The 21,427-nt window shown below is 51.3% G+C and overlaps 1 protein-coding gene across 1 annotated transcript; it reads right to left on the bottom strand.

Moving 5' to 3' along the window:
* Positions 1-275: 275 nt before the first annotated feature.
* VPS26B (VPS26 retromer complex component B) lies at positions 276-21,357 on the bottom strand. The gene is made up of 6 exons (XM_002721557.5): positions 20,677-21,357; positions 12,684-12,840; positions 7,035-7,199; positions 5,289-5,464; positions 3,307-3,449; positions 276-2,599 (listed from the first exon to the last, which is right to left on the bottom strand). Exons 1-6 carry the CDS (start codon positions 20,897-20,899, stop codon positions 2,453-2,455), a joined length of 1,011 nt encoding a protein of 336 aa, XP_002721603.1. The 5' UTR covers positions 20,900-21,357; the 3' UTR covers positions 276-2,452.
* Between the last annotated feature and the right edge of the window lie 70 nt (positions 21,358-21,427).

Raw genomic sequence — 21,427 nt, 5'->3', positions numbered from 1 at the left:
TGTGTTAACAGCCACCACAGCTAGCGGTTGGTCTTTCTATTCCAGCCCTCCCCACCTGCCCTGGAAGTCATCTGGGACCCACAGAGGCTTGACCCATGAACAGTTTCAGAATAACCTGTGAGACAGTGGTAAAACAATTCATTTCTCAGGTGGCCCACCAAGTGCTATCATTCACCGAGCCAGCAGGTGCTGTGCTGGAGTTAGGGCAGGCACGTGTCTTTCTGGAGTGCCAGAGGTGGGACAGTGTGAGACAGAAGAGACCAGAGACCCTGATGGACCATGGGCACAATGCCTCCAAAGCCACAGGGGCTTCCTTTAATTAGACCATTAAAACAAGTGTTCTTCTTTTAAATACAGCCATTGAAAAGACAACACATTAAGAAACATGTAAACACTGCAGCTGCTTAATTACAAGTTGCACTGCTTGGTTTAGTACCTATGCCCTCCTAGGAATGGGGACCTTAAAGGAGGGGGAGCAGGAGGCTCCCCTCACTTTCACAGTTGGACAGAGAAGTAGAGAGTGGGGGTGGAGTACAAGAAGACAGAAGGCCTGGCTGGCTTGTACACAGCTCCCAAGAGAAAGCAAATTCTATATTCTAGTTCTTGCAGGAGAAAGGTTGAAATGTTAGGGAAGCTGGAAGAGGACCTTGTGTTGTCAGTCGGGAGGCAGAGGAATGGACAAGTGCTTTCTAATGAAGAATACCAGCTATTGAGAGGGGGCCTCCCAAGCCGTGTCTCACGTTCTGAAAATGCCGGGGAACACAGAAACTGCCTCCCTCATACACGTGAGCCCCAGCCTTGGTCATCCAAGGGCAGCAGGACAGGTGGTCCTGTTCCCTGGGGATTGTGTGTCGCACCTGAACATGCTTATCTTCCTTGTTCTGTTGCCCCCAGCCTCATGTATCACCCCGAAGGCCCTCCCCCAACTCTCAGCTCTGATCCACGAGCCCTACTCTGTGTTGATTCCTGAGGAAAAGGGGAGTCCTTAGGTTCCACACTAACAGAAAGATGACAAGGGAACCAACCTCTCTACTTTCCAAATTACTGCAAACTTAGGCTGCCAAATATTAGACTCACTGGGGTCTCAGCCTTTCCCTAAAGAGAAGGGAGGCCACTGGCAGGTGATGCCTGGTGATTCCGAGGTGATGCAGAAAAGGACTGTGAACCCCTTTAGGGCTCTAGGCCCAAGCACAGAGCAACAGAGGAAAAACTGCCCACTTGTCTAGCGTAATAAGAATATACACCAGAGTGTGTGTTTTATGTGTTTTCAAAAGAAAACTACCAATGGTCCTGGACTTGGGTCAGTCAGCTGGGGAAGATGAAGACATAACTTGGCAAGCAAAATTATTCAGGAGCTGGGGGAGCAGAGTTGTCAGCTGAGGCCCCCTTCTCCCTCCCTTAACTTGTAGGTTGGGTGAAGGGACTCGAGGTGGGATTAAAAACAAAAATCTCTCCAAGTGTTTAAGTCAAGCCCAGTTCTGGAAATTAAATGGAGGGCAAGGAGTGACAAGGGTCTGCTCTTAGGGTCAGAGCCCCTTCCCAGGATCTCTTCTTAAAGGAACAGCCTCTCTTTGTTTAGGGCTGGTCGGGGCACAACAAGCAAGTACTGCAGAACCACCCAGACTGCGGTGTTACCAAGTGGCATGGCCACACAGTGAAGGCGTCAGGCGCCATGCACAGACCCCGTCTTCCTCAGGGGGCCTGGCCTGACCTGGGCTTCACGCTGCTGTCACTGGTGTGCGACAGCTGCCCCAGGGCCTCTGTGCCCAGGCATTTCTTAGGGGTGAAGAATGGTCAGCCCCAGGCCTGTCTCCTGGCTTCTGTCTCAGGATGCTACTGACAATCCAGAGAAGATGGAGAAGGCAGGTGCCTGGGTCCCGGCAGAGGGAGGCCAGCAGGACGGTGGCTTGTGGAGACTTCAAAGCACCACGTACAAGACTCCCAAAGAGGTAGCTTTCTGATCTTGAGGCTTCCCCCTCCACCAGTCAGGATGGGGAAGTCCACCTCCTTCTGCCACCGCCTCAGGGACAGCAGAGGGGAGTGTAAGACGTGACCACCTAGGGCCCCACTGGCGGCTCAGAACCCCAGGGACAGCCCAGACCCTGAATCAGGAAGCTCCGAAAACCAGGAGACATGGACGCACACTCTGCCTGCCTTTAAGACGCGAGGCAGCCCCACAAGGACTTCAGCAGAAGGCTTACTCCCTGGAGACCAGCTTCCTGGACGCTGCGTCTCCCAATCCCTAGTCAGCCACGGAATCCCAAGGAGGCTGCTTCCCCACCCGTGCCCCTTGGGTTCTCCAGAGGAAAGAATGAAGTCAAAAACATGATTTGTTTTCGGGTTGCAAGTAGCAGTCAGCTGAGTCTCACACCGTCCTCCCCCTCCCCCAGCCGCTGGTGTTTAGTAGATGGGGGTGCTGGGGTGGAGCCCAGCAGCTTCTGGCCCTGGGGGCCTACTGTCTGCTGTTGTTGTCGGACAGCTGGCCTGGGGTCCGCACCTCACCTAGGGAGGTTGTGCCCTCGAAGCGCTGTGAGGCAATGGCTGCCTGGTGGGACATGCTCTTGCGAACGATGTCACCCTTCCGCCACAACACCACTTCCTGCAGGATTGGGGAGAGCGGGACAAGGCAACACTGAGAAGGAGGTAGAGGATGGGTCTCCCAGAGGCTCCCAGCTTGGTTCTGGGGACTCTCGGACAAGAATCTCCCCTGTGGATCTCTCACCAAAGGCAGTGGCTGCTAAGTCTTTCCTGGCTCCTTCCTGGGCCAGGAGGGAGGCCCCAGAAAGCAGATTCTGAGTATCAAGCGGAATCCTCATTTTTGCCGTGGGAATCTGGCTAACCTACTATCACCATCTCTGGCTAAAATGACAAGTGGCACAGAGACAGGTTAGAAGCTTCCTCCCTGGTGCACCGGGTTAACCCACCATCTGCAGTGTAGGTATCCCATATGAGTGCCAGTTGAGTCTCAGCTGTTCTACTTCCTATCCAGCCCCCTGCTAATGCACCTGGGAAAGCAGCAGCAGAAGGGCCAAGTCCTTTGGGCCCCTGCACCCACTTGGGAGACCCGGGAGAAGCTCCTGGCTCCTAGCTTCAGTCTGGCGCAGCCCCAGTTGTTGTGGCCATTTGGGGAGTGAAACAGCAGATTGAAGACCTCTATCTCTAACTCTGCCTTTCAAATAAATCTGGAAAAAAAAAAAAAAAAAACTTCCTCCCTGAGCCATTCTGCTAAGTCTGTCTGTCAGAATTGGAACCTTCCTGTTCTGTCCCAGGGCAACCAGGGGCCTGAAGGAGGTGCCCGTTCCTCACCTGCTGCTTGAAGTAGCGCCGTTCCTCCTCGTCTATCAGCACCAGGTTGAGGTAATAGCGCACAGAGAACTTCTTGTTGATGTCCCGCATGGTGGGCGTGAGCTCGTACCCTGCTAGGAAGAGCCGGATCGGGATGGACTCTCCTGTCGGGTGAAGCAGGAATCAGAACAAGGAGCAAAGTGACCCACTCTGCCTTATACCAGATCCCGCTGACCACAGCAGATGAGATGCTGCCTGTCCACAGCCTGGCACACAACAGTGAATGCATCTGCCTCTGGGGAACCTGCACTCTGCTACCCAGCAGTCAACTGAAGCGGAAATGTGACACTCCCAGTCCAGGTCTCCTTGTGGCTCCTGTCCTCTCACCACTGCCACTCTGAGAATACTGAGTGGACAGCACAAGGACATAACTGTGAAGCACCTATTGATAACACGCAATGCATCTTGTTACTGGGTCTTCAGGAGGCAGCTGGCACATCCCCAGCAATTTCAGTGCCAGTGCCATCTCCCTCCATTCTAAGTTAGTTTGCCCCCCTACCCCCCCACCACCAAATACAGCCCCAATATAAATGGGCACAGCAGAAAACAAAATCTTCATTCTGTCCCTTGTTCTCCATTAACCAAACTCCTGAGTGAGTCTGTTGCTTTCTCTGGACTGCATGATATTTTAGATCACTTTTAGCTCTTATCACCATTTCTTTCCTGTAGAACAAAACCAGGACAGTAATTCTACTGAGAAAGGCCAAACCTCTCATGTCATCCAAAGCTAAATATATGCTCTTTTAATTATCTGCTGCTTTGTGTTATTTCTCAATGCCCCCATTTCATCTGTACAGGAAAAATGACAGTTGGCTCTGGGTGCACAGATGGTGAGGAAAATACAACACTGCAGAGTTAGGAGAGCTCGGTCTTGACCCCTGCCCCACAAGGGCCTCGCACGGTGACACCCAGGAACCAATGAGAGTGTCTCTAGGGTTGAGGGCTGCTGAATCTATGACACTCCTCCTCCCACACACATCAGGCTATGGGATAAACAAACTCCACAAGCACCGGACTCTTCGGAATGAGGGCCTGCTCGCCGATGCTGTGGACTCAGTGAGGAGTGTGCATGACTGCTACTCCCAAACCGAACGGCAAAGAGTCCACTCCCCATCCCTGCTGCAGCAGTGGCTGCAGGGGACGAGGAGGGCCCATTCCACTGTGTTCCCAGTTCTGCCGCACACCTGCCAGTGGGCCAGACCACACTTGATGAATATGCACTGAGACTTTCTGTCCGAGCTAGAACTCAGAAACAAAAATGACCACTCTGCATGCATCTCTTATTCTGAAGCAAGGAAGAATGTCAACATGTCAATGGAAAAAAGTAAAATTTTCAAGCTGTATCTGGTAAACAAGGACTTTTCAAACATATTTTTACAAGAGTTAGGACTCTTGAGACTAAATGTTAAGTACTAGCCCAGAATATAAATGAGATCAACTGAAGCTCTCCTGGGCAAAGGCAGGGTAGGAGACTCAGTGCTCCTTTTCTCCATGTTAGCATCCACAGCACACAGAGACTAAGGAATTACGGGTTGGGGCTGGTTAAGACACTGCCTGCAATGCCAGCATCCCATATGGGCACTGGTTTGAGCCCTGGCTGCTCCACTTCCGATCCAGCTCCCTGCTAATGCACCTGGGAAAGCAGCAGTAGATGGCCCAAGTCCTTGGGCCCCTGCACCTACTTGGGAGACCCAGAAGAAGCTCCTGGCTTCTGGCTTTGGCCTGGCCCAGCCATGACCGTTGCAACCATTTGGGGAGTGCACTAATGAATGGAAGACACTTTCTCTTTCTCTCTTTCCTCTCTCCCTCTCTGTAACTCTGCTCTAATAATAATAATAATAATAATAATAATAAAGTATGAGTTGTTAATAATAAAGTATGGGTCCCGTGCACTCCCCCGGGACCCTCCCAAACTCCGTGCAGGCCCTGGGCAGGAGGCTCACCTCGCACCGGCGCCCCGTCCATTATCTCATACTTGGCTATCGTGTCATTCTCGTGGTACACGTTGGGGCCGGTGCCTGTTGTCTCCCGCTTGATGATGTCTATCTCCATGTGCTTGATTTTGATTCTCACCAGCAGGAAGTATATCTTCCCTACGATGACATCTTTCAAGTGGTATCTGAGGAACAGAAAGTAAAAAGAGGAAGATGCTGGTGCAGTGGCCGGCTCCATTCTGTGTCAGTGGAGAGTACACCACCACGGCCGTGCACCTTACAGGGAATGATGCAATGTGGCGCCTACACGCCCCAGCCTCCCACCTGTGCTGTGGACTTCCCAACTCTTCTCCACCTCAACCTAGGTGACTTCCATCCCTGCCACTGTCTCTGCCTCAGTCCCGCTCTCTAGGCTTTGTGAGCTGCTGTGAATTTCTCCACATTGTACACTTTCAGAGCCATTGAGGATTCTCTCTTTGGCCTGGTCAAAAGTCAGTCTATATGTGTACACCTCTGTATCAGGCAAGTACAAAGAGGGCAAAATCTTCAAACCCGAAACTCATAGAACATGACATGCTAGCAGGGACTTTGGAACTTGGAACTCTTTATGATACCAATGAAGAAAAGGAAATTTGGGAGCATGGGGTAGAGACAGGAGGCGGACCCAGAATCCGAGTTCCCCAGCACGCGTGGTCCCCACCACTTCACAGCCCCTGTTCTGCTCAGAGCCGATGGAGCAGACTGCAGACACCGCGTGGGTAACGTCAGCACAAACGTGCAGGACACCTGCAGCATTTCACAGGGGATGCAGGGAGACCATGGACTCCGGGGCTTTCAAACTTTTGTCACTTGTTACTTTACTCCAGATGGAAGCATTCCTATGTAAGAGACAGAGACCTGCTCTTGGATTGAAGAGTCATGGGGGCCTCAGGGCTCCAGACCCTGTTCTTCCTTCACCTCCCACTTCCTGGGTTTGTTTGAAAGCCACGGACGTGGTCCATGCCCCTTGTTTTTCAGATGAAAAACTGAGGTACAAAAATGGTAGAACTAACTTACTTTCATGCAACTTGTTAATGGCAGAATAGGACCTGTTTCCAAGTCTTCCTTTTACATATAACTCCTTCCTATTACACGTAACTCATGCACTCTCACACAGCGCAGGTAGTCTGGAAGTACCTGGCCCCTGACCATATGTTAATGACTGAAAAGATCTGGTCTTGTGTTTACTTCTAATGGCTGTTGTAGGCTCTTGGAGGAGACACTGCTGCTTTCACCTGTGGCGGGGGCATTAATGGGCCACTCAGACTGTCAGGAGAATGGAGACGCAGCCTGTGCCCTTGCTAGGCCCAGAACTGCCTTCCTCCCAGCTCGCCCAACCCCAGGTTCACATGTGGGGCCAGGCCCGGCAGCACTGGTGCTGGGCTGCTCTGGTTGTCTCACCGGGTCAGGTGGTGGGGCAAAAGCACATCTTTCCTTCACCCAGGTTCCAGAGACCAAGTATGTTCCCAGCTTAAAAAAAAAAAAATTCTGCTCTCAGTCCCATCAAAGGCAAGCCACCTGACTCAGCTCCCACTCCCCACAGCCTCTGGATGTTTGCATTTCCTGGACAAACTAAATGTAACTGGCTTAACACAGACTTTCTCTGTTTCATGTCAGGGGTCTCCCTCCACACCATGTCATGATGAAATGTCCGAGTCACCGCTCCACCAATCCTAACCTCCCTTGGTAACTAATCCACTGCCCTGGGACACTTACTTGGATTTATTATACTCAAACTCAATGTGCAGGCAGTCCTCGATGCCAACCTCCATCTTGATGGATGAGTTCAGCTCCGGGTATGTGCTGAGCGTGTGAACCACGATGTCCATCTCTTTGACAACATCGTTGAGGCGGCGGCTAATGGTGGCTCGAAGGAAATAGCTGGAAGAGAGGGAGCCCTTGAGTGAACACACCCAGCCTCCAGATGCTACCCAAACACAGGGACTAGAGTGGCCCAGTTGGGTGAATCCCTTACAGGGATTCATTCTTAATTTCTGGCGACTTCGTATGCCTTTGAGAGTTTGCAAACCCTCTTCCCAGGAGAAAATACACATATACACCTACACCCAAAATTCTGTAACTATAACTCTAGGGGATTCCAGTCCCTTTTCCCAAATCCAACTTTGGAACCCATGTTCCTGGGTTAAGAACTCTGTTCCAAGTAAGAATGTTTCCCTCTGCTGTTCTTAGGTCCTTCGTGGCCCTGCCACTGTCTACCATATGTTTGGGTACATGCTTTATTTCTTCAACTCCTGGCTTTTTGAGTGCAGAGATCTGTCTCCTACCCACATACTGGCACACCTGCTCATTTAACAGTATTCGATCAACAAACATTTTTCACGTCCCGGACAGGTGAAAGAAGAGGGAACACAGAAATGAAGTCGGCTATTCACGCTGCATACAGGTACTGAGCACTGGGCCTGGCATGGGGTGAATATGATGCAGCCTCATGGGAAACCCACAGGCTACTGAGGGAGATGGGCAAATAAACAGGAACACTGAGAATACACGGACAGTGCCAATTCAGATGGCGCAATCCAGTGCCAAGGGCTGAGAGTGGAAACGCAAACCTTACACGTAAAGCAACAAGAGGACCTGGTCTGTTTGAATAACAAATATCTGGCTGAACTTAGGATCCCTGGAGAGGGGGGCTGCTATGGCAGGGGACAAACTGGAAAGAAGACATAGGGACAGTCCTGGGGGGGGGGGGGGGGGCTGGAATCCTTGTCCCCTTGCCTTAACACTACACTAACACCCAAAGAGGGAAAAAGCACCCCTTTCATCACACTTTCTGATAAATAAAACTCGGATCATCTCCAGTGCCTTAAGCACTGCTGAAGAAAGTTACAAGGGTAACTCCACGTGGCACTGCTGGCTGCTCGGCGCTCCTGTTTGTTCACCTCAGTAACATCCATCACATTGCCCAGGCCATTTGTACCTTTTCCAATGGCTCAGGCTCCCCAGCCCCCCCCATCCCTGTCTGCAGAAGACACTGTTTTTCACTCGTTCAGAGACGAAGGCCTTCCCAGGCAACATTCTCTGCCTTCTCTGCTTTGTGCGCCTAAACGTGCCTCTTCTTCACCCACAGCACCTCTGTCTCTCAAGCCTGTCCTCCTCTATCTGGCACAAGGATTCCCAACCTGGGTGTGCGTTACTAGTCATCTGAGGAGCAGGCAGAGAGGCTTCAAACATCCTGATGCTGGGGCCGGCCCTGGGCGCAGCGGGTTAGTTAAAGCCCTGGTCTGCAGGGCCAGCATCCCATATGGGCGCCAGTTCGACTCCCAGCTGCTCCACTTCCAATCCAGCTTCCTGCTAACGCACCTGGAAAAGCAGTATAAGATGTCCCAAGTCGAGTGGGAAAGGGGAGGGTTGCGGGTGGGAGGGACGGTATGGGGGGGAAGCCATTGTAATCCATAAGCCGTACTTTGGAAATTTATATTCATTAAATAAAAGTTAAAAAAAAAAAAAAAGAAAAAAAAGATGTCCCAAGTCCTTTGGCCCCTGCACCTATGTGGGAGACCCGGAAGAAGCCCTGGCTCCTGGCTTCAGATCAGTGCAGCTCCAGCCACTGTAACCATCTGGGGAGTGAACCAGCGGATGGAAGATCCTTCTCTCTCTCTTTCTCTCTGCCCCCCCCCCCCAGCCCTATAACTCTATCTTTCAAACAAATAAAATAAAACTTTAAAAAAAAATCCTGATGCCCAAGTACCTCTGACATCTAATTGCCCTGGACAAGGACACAGACACAATTTTTTAAAGCTTTCCAAGTGACTCGAATGTGGGAACCTCTGCCTGGCATCTTGATCGTTCTGCTCTCCCTGTTCACTCCTGACGGGCCCCGCCTTCCTTCCACTTCTTCAGCAAACGCTGTTCACAAGCCAGGTCCTGTGCTGACCACTGACCGTGGCTTCAGGCTGCTAACCATCACCCAACAGAGACTGCTCTCCAGAGGGGAACTAGTGGCCCTTGAGTTGCCAAATCCAATGGCCTTTCCTTCTGTGTGGGGTAAAACACTTCCTTGTCCTTGACACGCTGGTCCCATGGCGCCACAGGATGTGGCATGCCTCCCCCCCCCCCCCATCCCTCTGTGGGTCCCAGCTCTTCCCTCCCTGAGCTCCACCCTCCTGGAGAAAGCTATCACTCACTACCTGGAGCAGATGATTCCCGACTCACTTCTAAGGGTCCCTGTGTCCTCAGCACCAGGCTTGTGTTCCAGCTGTCCGGTGGACTTTTACACCTATTTTGCCAGTACCTCAAATCCCTCTCAAGAAGAGACGAATCATCGTATTTCCAATTGTTTCTTCCTCCCAGTGCCCTCTGTCCCCATCTCCAATGCTGCAAGCCTCTGCCCATTAGTAAATTCTGCCGGTATCTATTGAATTCTTTGTTTTCCACCTGTTCCCGTTGTGTTTACCGAAGTCAAGTTCCTAGGGCCTCATAACAGCCTTGGAACAGTTTTGTTCCCATATCCCCCACCCCGCGCCCCCCAAGTGCTACCTATTGACTTTACACTTTCAAAAGAATCTCTCTGGCATCCCATATCAAAGTGCCAGTTCGAGTCCCAGCTACTCCACTTCTGATCCAGCTCTCTGCTAATACAATTGGGAAGGCAGCAGTGGATGACCCAAGTAGTTGGGCCCTGCCACCCACGTGGGAGAGGGAGTTCCTGGCTCCTGGCTTTGGTTTGGACAAACCCCAACCATTGAGGTCATTTGGGGAGTGAACCAGCAGATGGAAGATCTCTCTCTCTAATAAATAAACCAAAATCTTTAAAAAGGAGATAATCTCTTCTGCCTAAAAAATAAAGGGAAAGAAAAGGCAAAACAATCTTTTCAAGTTTTCCCTCCACCCTGTCACTAAGATACAAGCTCATCTTCTATAAACTGTCCTCAACTAATTTGCTTACCTTCACCTCTTCTCTTTTTCAATATGAATTCTAAAGTCTTCATCTAATTTGGATGGTAATATTTTTATTTTTTAAGTTATGGTAAAATATACATAACTTGAAATTTACCCTCTTAGCTATTTTTAACTGTCTAGTTCAAAGCAGGATTAGGTACCTTCACACTGTGTGTGACCATCACCACCACACACCTCCAGAACTTGTCAACATCGCCACTGAGGGCAGCTCCCTTCTTCCCTTCCCCTCAGCCTCTAGCAAGCACCCTTCTCTCCGTCTCTACGATCTGACAATTCTAGGGACCTCATAAAAGTAGAATCACACAGCATTTGTCTTCTTACGACTGGCTTATTTCACTTAGCATAATGTCCTTCAGGTTCATCCACACTGTAGCATATGACACAATTCCCTTCCTTTTTAAGAGTATGTAGTATTTCACTTTATGTCTATACCACATTTTTTAAGACTTATTTTATTTACTTTGAAAGGCAAAGTCAGAGATACAGATACAGAGAGAAAAGAGAGATTTTCTATATGCCCCAAAAGGCTGCAACGGCCAGGGATGGATCAGGCTAAAACTAGGAACTCATGCAAATCTCCCACATGTGGGTGGCAGGGGCTCAAGGGTCATCTGCTGCTTTCAAAGGCAAATTAACAGGGAGCTGGAGCAGAAGAGGAGCAGCTGGGCCTTGACCTCGTGCTCACATGGGATGTTGGGGTCACCGACAGCAGCTTAACCTACTGTGCCATAATGCTCACCCCACATTTTGTTATCTGCTCACCCATCAACAGACATAGTTTGCTTCTATCTTTTGGTTATTGTGAATAATACTGATATGAACACGAGTGTGCAAATATCTGTTCTGGATCCTATCTCAGATCCTATTTCAATATTGTTGGATGTATAGCCAGGAGCAGAATTGGTGGACCATGTAATTCTGTGTTTAACTTTTTGAAGAACTGTCATACTGTTTTCAACACCTTTTTTTCTGACATAAAACCCTTCATGGGCCAGCCATTATGGCCACAGAGAATTAAGCCACTGCTTGAGATGCCCACATCCCATGTTGGAGTGCTGATTTTCAAGTCCCAGCTCCTCTGCTTCAAATCCAGCTTCCTGCTAATGCAACTGAAAAGCAGATGATGGCCTAAATCACGTCAGTGGTCCCTGCCACTGACACGGCAGTCTAGCTGGAGCTCCAGCCTCCTGGCTTCACCCTGGTTCAGCCACATGTTGCAGGCAGCTCGGAAGTGAAGCAGAGGATGGAAGATGTCTGTCTCCCTCTGTCACTCTGCCTTTCAATATATAAATCTTTAAAAAAATTTACAAATCCACTGCCCCCCCCCCCCAAATAATAAATCCATAGCCACACTTCAGGGATGACTTCTAATGAGAATCCTCACTATCTTTGCCTTCCGAGTGCAGTTATGAAACACTGTATTTAGTGTGGGTAACATCAGTGCTGAGACCCGCTGCAAGGTGTTCAGAGAACCCAGGAACACTGTTCCAATGGCAGAGGAGAGAGTGGGAGAAGGGAGTGGAAAATGAGCTCATCTGTTGACCTGAGTCGGGTATGCAGTGTGACACAGGAGTCTGCTTTATCCCTGGGACTTCACGTACTGCAGGGATGCAGCCAAGAGTCCTCACTCCGTGGGCCCTGGCATCAACGCCTGTGCTCACAGTTCCCATGACTGCAGCAGTAAAAACAATTCCAAGTACTTAGAACACATGCAATATTTCTTTTTTTAAAAAAGTGTGTCACACTGTGTTATGTTTTATTTTCTTGTCATCCCCAAAAGATGGAGAGGACAGGTACAGAGCTGAATCCAAATCTGTTGCTCATTTTTCAAGTGAGGAAGCTGATTGCGGAGCCCAAACCCTCACTGATATTGTGTGGCAGTGTGGAGCAACAGGTGGGTCAGGACCTCTGGATTCCCCACAAGGGCTATGCCTTGGCCAGCAGTTATAAAAACTGATTATGGAATTTTCAGGAGCTTTATGAGCGGCAGATATTTAAATTGTAGAAACTTAGACAATTAAATGAAATATATTGGAAACAAAGGCAACACGGTCTGAAAACCTGTAGCTTCCTTCCTAATTATTTTCCTATGTTTCCCGATGCTCTTCGCTCTTGAAGGAATGTCCACCTGGTGTCTGTGCAGTGGGACTGCTCTGTAAACACAGCTACGTACCTCTCCCAGGCTGCAGGATGGAACCAGGGCTGGCAGGGATACAAATGCACACCACAGAACCTGACAAACGTTACAAGTCAGGGGCTGTTAAACAATGACCGGCGTACCACAGTCCTCCTTCTCCATCCACCTCCAGGTGCTCAGAAAACAGGAGAGCCGTGGGCCCCTCCACAGGGCTGGGCTTGGGCTCCAGGTGCTCAGAAAACAGGAGCTGTGGGCCCCTCCACAGGGCCGGGCGTGGGGCACGCGTGGAGGAAGTGAGAACGACTTACCGCAGCTTCACATTCTGCCCTGTATATGACTCATACGGCTTCTCCACATGGGTGAACTCAAAGTCAAAGGCCTGTGACTGCGTGATTTCTCCGGGCCGAGCCAGGTCCTTCACCAGGGACACAAACTCATGGTGGTTCCCGCGGTCGTAGTAGAGTTCTGGAGAGAGAGCAATGACCTCGGCCATCAGACCCCAGGCTCCCAAAGACCTCCCCACGAGGCAGGCCCCTCCAGCCTCTCCTCTTCTGGTGCCTCCATCCCTGCATTCCCCATATGCTGGTCTCCCTCCCACCCCTCTTTCCATACACTCTTGCATTTTACGCAGTGAAATCCCACGGTCCAGGAAGAACCTGAGAGAAGCCTGCTCCAGGACAGGTGCACAGCATCTTTATTAACAGAAAAGTCACGGATGCTGGCATCAAAAAGGCTCCATTTCTTTAAGAAGCTTCTCCTTTTAACTGTTCTAACTTTTGAGAGGATTTGTATGGTTATTTAATTGTCTCTTCCATGTAATTTCATGACATAGCTGGGCAGACCATATCACCCCACTTAACACAAAAGAAACTGAGGCATGGAGCGTTTCAGCGCCTGCCTGGGTCGGAGTCACAGAGCTAGGTGAAGGGCTGGGAGGGGAGCAGGGCCCCTCCTGGGGGGCATCTATTTCTGGGAATGGGTACGACGAGGGGTGAGGAGCAGAGGAGGCAGTGTAGGCTAAGGATGCAAAACAAAGACGCTGCTGTCACTCAAAAAGGAAGGTCTGCAGCCCGTCTGACGTGGAAGCTTGAATGCTTTTCTCTCCAACCAAGTCAGTGGTTTTCAAACTTCAGTGTGCACCAGGACCCCTCCAGGATGGTTAAAACACAGAACGCTAGGCCCTGTCCCTAGAGCTGTTGGTTCAAGAGGTCTGGGGTGGGGCCTGAAGAGTTATACTTTTAATAAGCTGCCTGGGGCAGTAGGGACCACACTTGGGAAAGTGCTGCTCTAAATCTATCCTCTTCAGGAAACAGTTCTGGTATTTCTTTATAGTAAGCTCACGGTGTCTGCTTGTTCTACATCATTTCCTGTCTATTCATGTTCTGCTATTTAAGTTTTGCTACACATAGCACAAGGTGCTTCTTTCCATTCTGCACCGAAGGCCTATACCCTCAGCTGCCAGGCACCCTCCAGTACTGAGCCCTGCAGTAACGGACACTTCATGCTGTGATGACGAAATGTGGCCATCTTGTGGTTCAAGCTACTGCCCCTCGGGTATTTCTGGGTTCAAGTCCTATACTAGGCTGCAACCTGCAGCAGGAAGGGAAGACCGGGAAAATGAAGCAGGCAGAGTACATCTGCTGCTTCTATGAGAAAAGAAACTGGTCCACAGAGAGGGGTCGTGGGACAACTGCCCATGATGCTGGTCCTAGATTTCTCTCATATAACCTGCACACTCGGGGTTGTGGGGAACAGCTGACTTTGGGAGCCCCCAGACAGCATAAGCCTGGAGGCCTGATTAGAATCAAAGTCTTCTTGGCCCAAGAAGTGAGACTGCTTGCCTTTCTAGAGCCAGCAGTGCTCAGCTCCATGGAAAGACCGTGCCCAGAAGCAGGAAAACTGTTTGACACGGTGGTTTGCAATCTGTGTGCAAATCCACCCACTCGCTGGTCGACCTGCTTATGCCATAGGAAATCTTCTCCCCTACACAGAGGGGCACTCTGAAGCAGAAAGGACTCGGTCATGATACTCTTCCAACCCGTGAAGGTGGTAGGAGCATCGGTAATCCCCTACAAGGAACTTCACTTCTGCATGAATTGACAATGTGTTCTGTGGTCACATTTGTGGCTGATTTCCTATGTAGTCACACTCTGATGAATCTTTTATTACAAACAACGTGTACCTTTTCTTCCAAACACTAAATGGTTTTAGCAGCAGGCAGCATTCTGGGTAGTAAGTGATAATCCACAAAACCCTGAGATAGGAGATGACAATTCCCAACTGCAGGGGGAAATGGGAATAACCCAGTAACAGCTCCCAGTAAAAGGCAGGCAGTGCAGGGGCAGTGCAGGCACAGGGCCCGGGCCAGTCCCAGTCCCAGGGCTCCTCTGCTCTCACTACCTGAGCCTGTGTTCATGGTGCTGGTACTTACATAGGAACTGAACCCTTAACTTGGGGATTCGGTACCTCAGTTCCCAAGCAAGGGACTCTGGCCCCAGTTTCAAGAACAGTGGCAGGCAGAGGAAGACCCCAATGTCCATGAAATTAAAGTTGGAAATCCCGACGTTAAGAGGAAGATGGGAAGGATGGAAAATACACAAACAAGATCACAGCGGAAAGGCTGTGAGAAATAAACAAAACTGGGAGGGCTCAGAGAGGACTCAGGGAGCCAGCACTGGAGGATCCTAGCAACAGTGCAGAAGCAAGCAGTCTGCCCGGCCCAGCAGGGGCCCCTGGCAGAAGTCCTGCCCTGCACAGCATCACATTCTTCCTACATGGCTCCTCCTGCACCCATGTAAATAGCCGTGGGAGAGCAGCCGCCGGGGGCTGGCACTGTGGCACAGTGATGATGAGTAACGCCACTGCCTGTGATGCCTACAACCCATATGGGTGCCGGTTTGAGTCCTGGCTGCTCCACTTGTGAGCCAGCTCCCTGCTAATGAGCCCGGGGGGGGGGGGGCAGTGTGTGGTCAGAGCACAGGGCTAACTCAGACTTTTAAATTTATGATTTACAAGCTTTGGCAAACATTGTGGAGCAAAGGGACAGCAACAGCAGCTCTACTTTGCTATTTGCCAGAAAATCTGGTTTTATCCCACCTAAATTAGAATAGAAATAGAATAGAAATTAGGATAGAAATCCAAGACTGTGCTAGCAAGAGCTCTGGGCCCCTAAGGACTATAAAATGCCTCCATTCCATCCTAAAGAAGCAATCACAAAATCATCCCTAATTCATCCTTACCACCAAAGCCCTCCAAGACCAGACATTTCAGGTTAGAAGGGGGAACTGTCAGGTTTATTTAAGGTAACTTCTCAGTCCTTAGCTTCCTTTTCGGTCCAACATGAGGAATTAACTTTTGTATTCAGGAAGTTTTCACGGTAAAACTTGCGGCCAATGGCCAAGAAGTGAATTTGGCACTTTGGAAGGAAACTGAGCCAGATTTGCATCACAGGCCGATCCCATGACTCTAAAACTTGCTGCTGGGCCAGGATCCCATTTAGTCCCAGCCTTGTGCCAGTCTTGGAAGAAACGTAAGTCTGCGAGGGGTTGTCATCTGATTTTCCTACCCATTTGCTGGTTGACCAGCAGAGCCAACCAATCACACCCCAACACATCTCCTGCCTCTTGCTAAGTCTGTGGGTGCAATCACGCCTCCTCTGCCTGTATCCACCTCTGCTCTGCGACACACTGCTCCAAACACGGCCAGCAACTTATCAAGAAGGCCAGAATCAACGCACTGAATCACAATGTGTGTGTCTCACTTAGTATTTCAAGGGTTACTGAACTGAGATACACAAAACTCAAAAGTACAAGACTGATGTGGTAATGATGTGTTCATTAAAACTTAAAAAAAAATAATGAAAGCTAATATCTACTTGGTTTTGGAGGACAGGGATGCTCCTGTGTGCCTGGTTTATCTTACCGCATTAGTTGCTAAGGTGATCCAGGTATGCCTCATAGCATCCACCAGTGCTCCCCAAAGGATTCTGGCTGCATAATGGTCTCCTCTGATTCTAACAGCTATGCTTCCTCCCTCGGTGCTCTTTAAATGCCATGCATCTAACTAAGGATGTGAGCCATTAGCTGGTGCACTGCCCCAGTCTTAGACCGTCTGTCCCATGGAGACATAACTAAGTAAGATCTGATACTCTCGGGGAGAAACACTCGAACTGCAGCAATGTGCAGCTGGTGCAGGCCTGAGAGGACCACAGGTCTGAGTATTCCTTATCCAGAAGGCTGGGGACCAGAAATCTCTCAGATTCCAGAGGTCTTTTGACTTTTTTTGTTGTTGTTGTTTGATTTTTGGAGCATTTGCACAGACCTTACCAACTGAGCACCCCTAATCCAAAATTCTGAAATCTGAAACTTTTTCAGTGTCATGGCAGAACTCCAAATTTGGATTCTGGATTTTCAGATTAGGGATGTGCTACCAGTACAGGGAGAAACCAGCATCGATGTGGCGTGGGAGAGTGATGAAAGGAAGCTGCAAAAGCAGGCGACTGCCATGGGCTTTAATGCTTCCTGACCCCAGCTGACTCGGGGTGGGTGCTGCTCCAGTGGGCGCAGGCCTGTCGTGAGTCATCCCATTTATCAATGCAAGCAGGAAGCCCAGCTAGTGAACAGTAACTACGAAAGCCATCCTGTGCACTTCCTTCATTAAAACAATACTGGCGGGGCTAACACCGTGGCTTAGTGGGTAAAGCCACTGCCTGCAGCACCAGCATCCCATATGGGCACCAACCTGAGTCCTGGCTGCTCTACTTCCGATCCAGCTCTCTGCTATGGCCTAGGAAAGCAGTAGAAGACGGCCCAAGTGCTTGGGCCCCTGCACCCACGTGGGAAGACCTGGAAGAAGCTCCTGGCTCCTGGAATCAGACTGGCACAGCTCCAGCCATTGTGGCCATTTGGGGAGTGATCCAGTGGATGAAAGACCTGTCTCTCTCTCTTTCTCTCTGCTTCTCTGTAGCTCTGCCTTTCAAATAAGTAAATAAATCTTTAAAAATAAATAAATAAATAAAATAATACTGGCATATCTAGGAGGAGAAAAGAGAAAATAAAATATAGTTTCTATGAATTCTTGGATCTGACCAGTGTTGCATCTCATTAACAAACATTTACTCAGCACCTTCTATGTGCTAAGACAGGAGATTAGCTACCAGCCTCCTGATGGGCTGCAGGTAGTCCCTGAATTAAAAAACAAGTCAGAACCTTGTCAATTCCTGCTTGAGATGAGATATCAATGAAGCCTCTAGAGGAAGAGCTGAAGGCAGCCTGGGCAAGTGTGGGGAGGCTTTCTGGTGGCCCTGACATTTCTGACGACTGTGGAGCCATGAATAACAGTTTGGGTATGTGGAATGTCATACCTTGCAGAAAGATGACAACGTACAAAGAGGAGAGGCCAAGATTCTAGAAGGATAGGGTATTGTGAGGAAGCTGCAGATGGTAAAGACAAAGGGTTAGGGAGAAATGAGGCCTGAAAGAGAGGCAGGGATCGACTCAGGAGGGAGCTGGACGTAACTTTCCCCTTTAAACAGAGGACAGAGAACAATTTACAGGAGGAGACTGACAATGTTACAGGTGCCCTTTAGAAAGCTCACCCTTACAGAGCATGAGAAAAACAAATGCATAAAGGCCAGGAAGGAGACTGCCACACACATCTGAGGGGGATCCCAGCGGATATGCCCAGCAGGCAACTGGAAACACGGGTGTGAAAGCCACAACGGAGTTTGGGTCAGGACCAAGAAACAGTTTTAGGGGTAATCAGAAATGAGAAGACAGTGGAGTCATGGACACAGATGAGCCTCAGCCAGAGCAAGCTACAGAGAGATGGGACGGGGCACACATTAGCACCTCTTCCTGCCTGCCTCCCAAAACCCTGTCCAAAGTCAGAGCGGAAGGGGGATGCAGCTGAATGACATCAACTTTCTTAGCCCCATATACATCACCCATACAGCCAGACCTCAGACCCCGACAGAAGAAGCTCCGCCCACTTCGCACACAGTCTAAGAATGCAGTGAAGGAGAAAACCACAAGACCGCAACTTCAGCAAAATCACTCTAGCTCTGCTCTGGTGCCCTGAGGTCAATTCACAGTGACTGCTGTAGGTGTGTGACACGAACATGTCACACCCTGCTTCTGTAGGGGACCAGGAGGATAAAATGGGAAAAAGAGAAAATAGGCCAGTGTGTGTTTAGGATCAACATGTGTTTCATGAACACAAACTTCCTTTTATATCAAGAGGAAATACATCAATGCCTTGTTCTTGATCAAGGAATACATCCCAGAGCTAAATAAGAAAAACACACGTTTTGCTCGTCACTCTGTATTGTTCTATTACTAGTCTCTCATGTATCCATAATAATGGAGAGTAATAATCAAGAGTCCTTTAACCACGCAGCTGGAACTGGCCCACACGACTGCAGCAGAAGCTTTAAGGCAAAGGCTGAAACATGCAAGTGTAATGTCATCTGGAGAGACCTGGGGGAAGAGCAGTAAGCCAGTGACTAATAATTGAATCTGTTAAGAGGAACATCATTATGTCGAATGCCCTAATTTTCATAAAGGAATCCTTTATAAGGGCGTGATCTACAATTCCCTGACATGCTCAACACTCTCACCAGGCAATTTTATTAGTCTCGCTGTACAGCTAAGAAAGCTGAGATCCAGAGAGGGGCCTAACTTTCCCAGAGTCCCGTGGTCAGCTCGGCCCACAGTGCCCAGGAAGAGTTCTTAGTGGGATGACGTCTGAAGGTTAAGAAGTCGGAAGGGAAGCCAGGAGGAGCAGTCACAGCCAGCAGCCTCCCGTTTACACCAGGGGGACACTGACACCATTCCTCCAGCAGTTCATTTCCTGCTGTTGGGGGTAGGAGCCATTCTGGGTTATCTTCCACACAGGGGCACTGTACCAGCACCTCGGAGTGATGGTGTAGACACATACCAAACACTCCTGTGTACATTGGCATTATGAAGCCAAACAAGGGATGCAATAACTTTAAAACTACTCAGAAATGCCATTTCCTGGTAGGCAAGAACTTCTCAACCACTTTGTACGGTCATCCCTAGCAGAAAATGCCCGGAGTTCCTCCTGTCTGCTGGTGGAGTGCTGGGGGTGGGGTGTATCTCAAGATGCTTCTGTGGTCACAGGAGGGGTCCTCCTGTTACCTGGTGGGGAGGCTGGCCATGCTGCTACCATCTGATGCAGAAGCACGTCTGGCTAAGAAGCCCTGGGGTCCAGCGAGCAGGAGGCCAGAGACCACTCCTCAGCCCCTTTGCCAGGACAGGAGTGGGCCTCTCACATTCTGGTTGCACAAAGAACAATAAAGGACCCCACAGGACTAGCTCCGTCTTCAGCCTGATTTCAGCTGGCTTCAGTAAGCAGAGGCAGTGTGGGCTGCAGAGTTGGGCCACCAGGACCCCTTCACCTCGGCTTCCCCTGCCTACGTTGCAGTGTGTCCTGCCTTAGTGAAACGGGAGACCCGATTCTGTGCTGCAGGCTCAGGGTGCCAGCGACTTTCCCAGTCTTTAAACACATCGGTGCACGTGCAAGGCAGGGTGTTCTCTGCCAGGGGTGTTTGCAGCCCATGGAGGATTTACCGGGCAAATTCCTTCCAACTGAATGGCAGAAAGGGTCTATTTTAGAAGCACCTGAGTGTTTTAATACCAGGCACCCCGGCCTTGATGGGCAGGCAGCTCTGCCAACCGCCTTTTAGCTGTTACTGCCTTTGGCTGCCTCCTAACGATGGATGCTCACTGCCTGAAGAGGCCGCGGGCGTTCAGATGTGGGCTCCGTTCATTGTCGTTCTAGAAACATTGTTTCTCCGTCTTTACGGATAAAACCAGTCCAGCGGAAAACTAACAGGAAAGTCTGAGAAACGCGGGCGAGGCAGGTAGGCAGGCCGGCGGAGGCTGCGGATTCCAGGTCTTTCTCGGCCACGTGCAAGGCTAGGGAGCTCGGGCCCGAGCTGAGCCAACAGGGCACGCATGGGCCCGCGCCCACACCACGTCGCTAGAGAACAGGGCGCGGCGGAGCCCGGCTGCACTAAGGGTCTCCCTGCTGCGGGCAGCATGCTCGCCCTACACACCCACCTGCAGGCTCCGCGCCAGCACCTGCCTGCGAAATCCCGGGGTCAGCGGCCATGTGCCAGGGGCTGGGCTGGCACCAGCAGCGAGCGAGCTCGGGGCGCTCGGTCCCCAGCCCCGGCGGCGCGCTGTCACCCCGCGGGGAGGCCCGGCCGCGCGGGAGGCCGAAGCCCAGGCCCCGGGGCTGCCCTGCGTGAGGGTCAGGGGCAGGCCGGCCACTCACCGATCTGCCCGATGAACTCGATCTTGATGCCCTGGTGCTCCAGCCGCTTGTTGGGGTTCTTGAGCGCGAGGCTCACCTTGCCGGAGACGGTCTCGCCGTCGTAGAAGAGGAAATATTTCTCCTTCTTCCCATCCTCCGTCTTGTGCTCGGCGCGCTTGCGACTCTCCGCATCGTTCAGCAGGATGTCCACCTCCACGCTCTGCCCGAAGCCGAAGAAGCTCATCTCCCCGCGGGGGGCCGCGCCGGGCTCGGCGAGGACCGCTCCTGCGTCCGGGGCGCGCGCTGCCCTAGGGGTGGGCAGGCCAGAGGGCCGCGGCCTGGCTGCGCGGCTCCGGCTCGGCGGTGGGCGACGGCCAGCTGCCCGGCTGCCCGGGGGAGGCAGCGACTGCGGGCTGCAGCGCCCGAGCAGCGGAGCACCGAGGCGCCGCGCAGCGCGCACACCAGCCCCGAGCCAGCCCGAGCGATGGCGCCGGGGAGCGGGCGAGGGTCTGCCGTGCAGCCCCCGGGAGGGCAGCCCCCGCAGAGCCCGGCGTGCGCGGCCTGCCGCCCACCGGGTGGGGTCTGGCGCCGAGCAGCGCAGCCAGCCGCCCAACCTCCAGCGGTGCAACCCACCGAAGTGCCTCGGCGGCTTCGGGCGGGGGAGGGGGAGGGCAGCTCCAGCCCGGATGCGCTGGAGAAGCTGCGCGCATGCGCGCACGCCTCTCCCTCGCTGCGGCCTCCAGGCCGCCAGGCGGTGTGCTCACTGCGCATG

Source organism: Oryctolagus cuniculus, chromosome 1 (assembly GCF_051225735.1).
Source record: "Oryctolagus cuniculus isolate XC-2025 breed Fujian yellow rabbit chromosome 1, ASM5122573v1, whole genome shotgun sequence".
NCBI classification, from domain to species: domain Eukaryota; kingdom Metazoa; phylum Chordata; class Mammalia; order Lagomorpha; family Leporidae; genus Oryctolagus; species Oryctolagus cuniculus.
The sequence above is the reverse complement of the archived record's forward strand: the minus strand, read 5'-3'. Positions and strand labels throughout refer to the sequence as shown.

Coding starts and splice junctions, on each gene's coding strand:
- VPS26B (XM_002721557.5), bottom strand. CDS start 20,899: ATGAGCTTCTTCGGCTTCGGGCAGAGCGTGGAGGTGGACATCCTGCTG. Junction 7,200..12,683: donor GGGCAGAATGTGAAGCTGCG/GTAAGTCGTTCT, acceptor CCTCTCTTCCAG/CTATTTCCTTCGAGCCACCA. Junction 3,450..5,288: donor GGACGGGGCGCCGGTGCGAG/GTGAGCCTCCTG, acceptor TTCACCCGACAG/GAGAGTCCATCCCGATCCGG.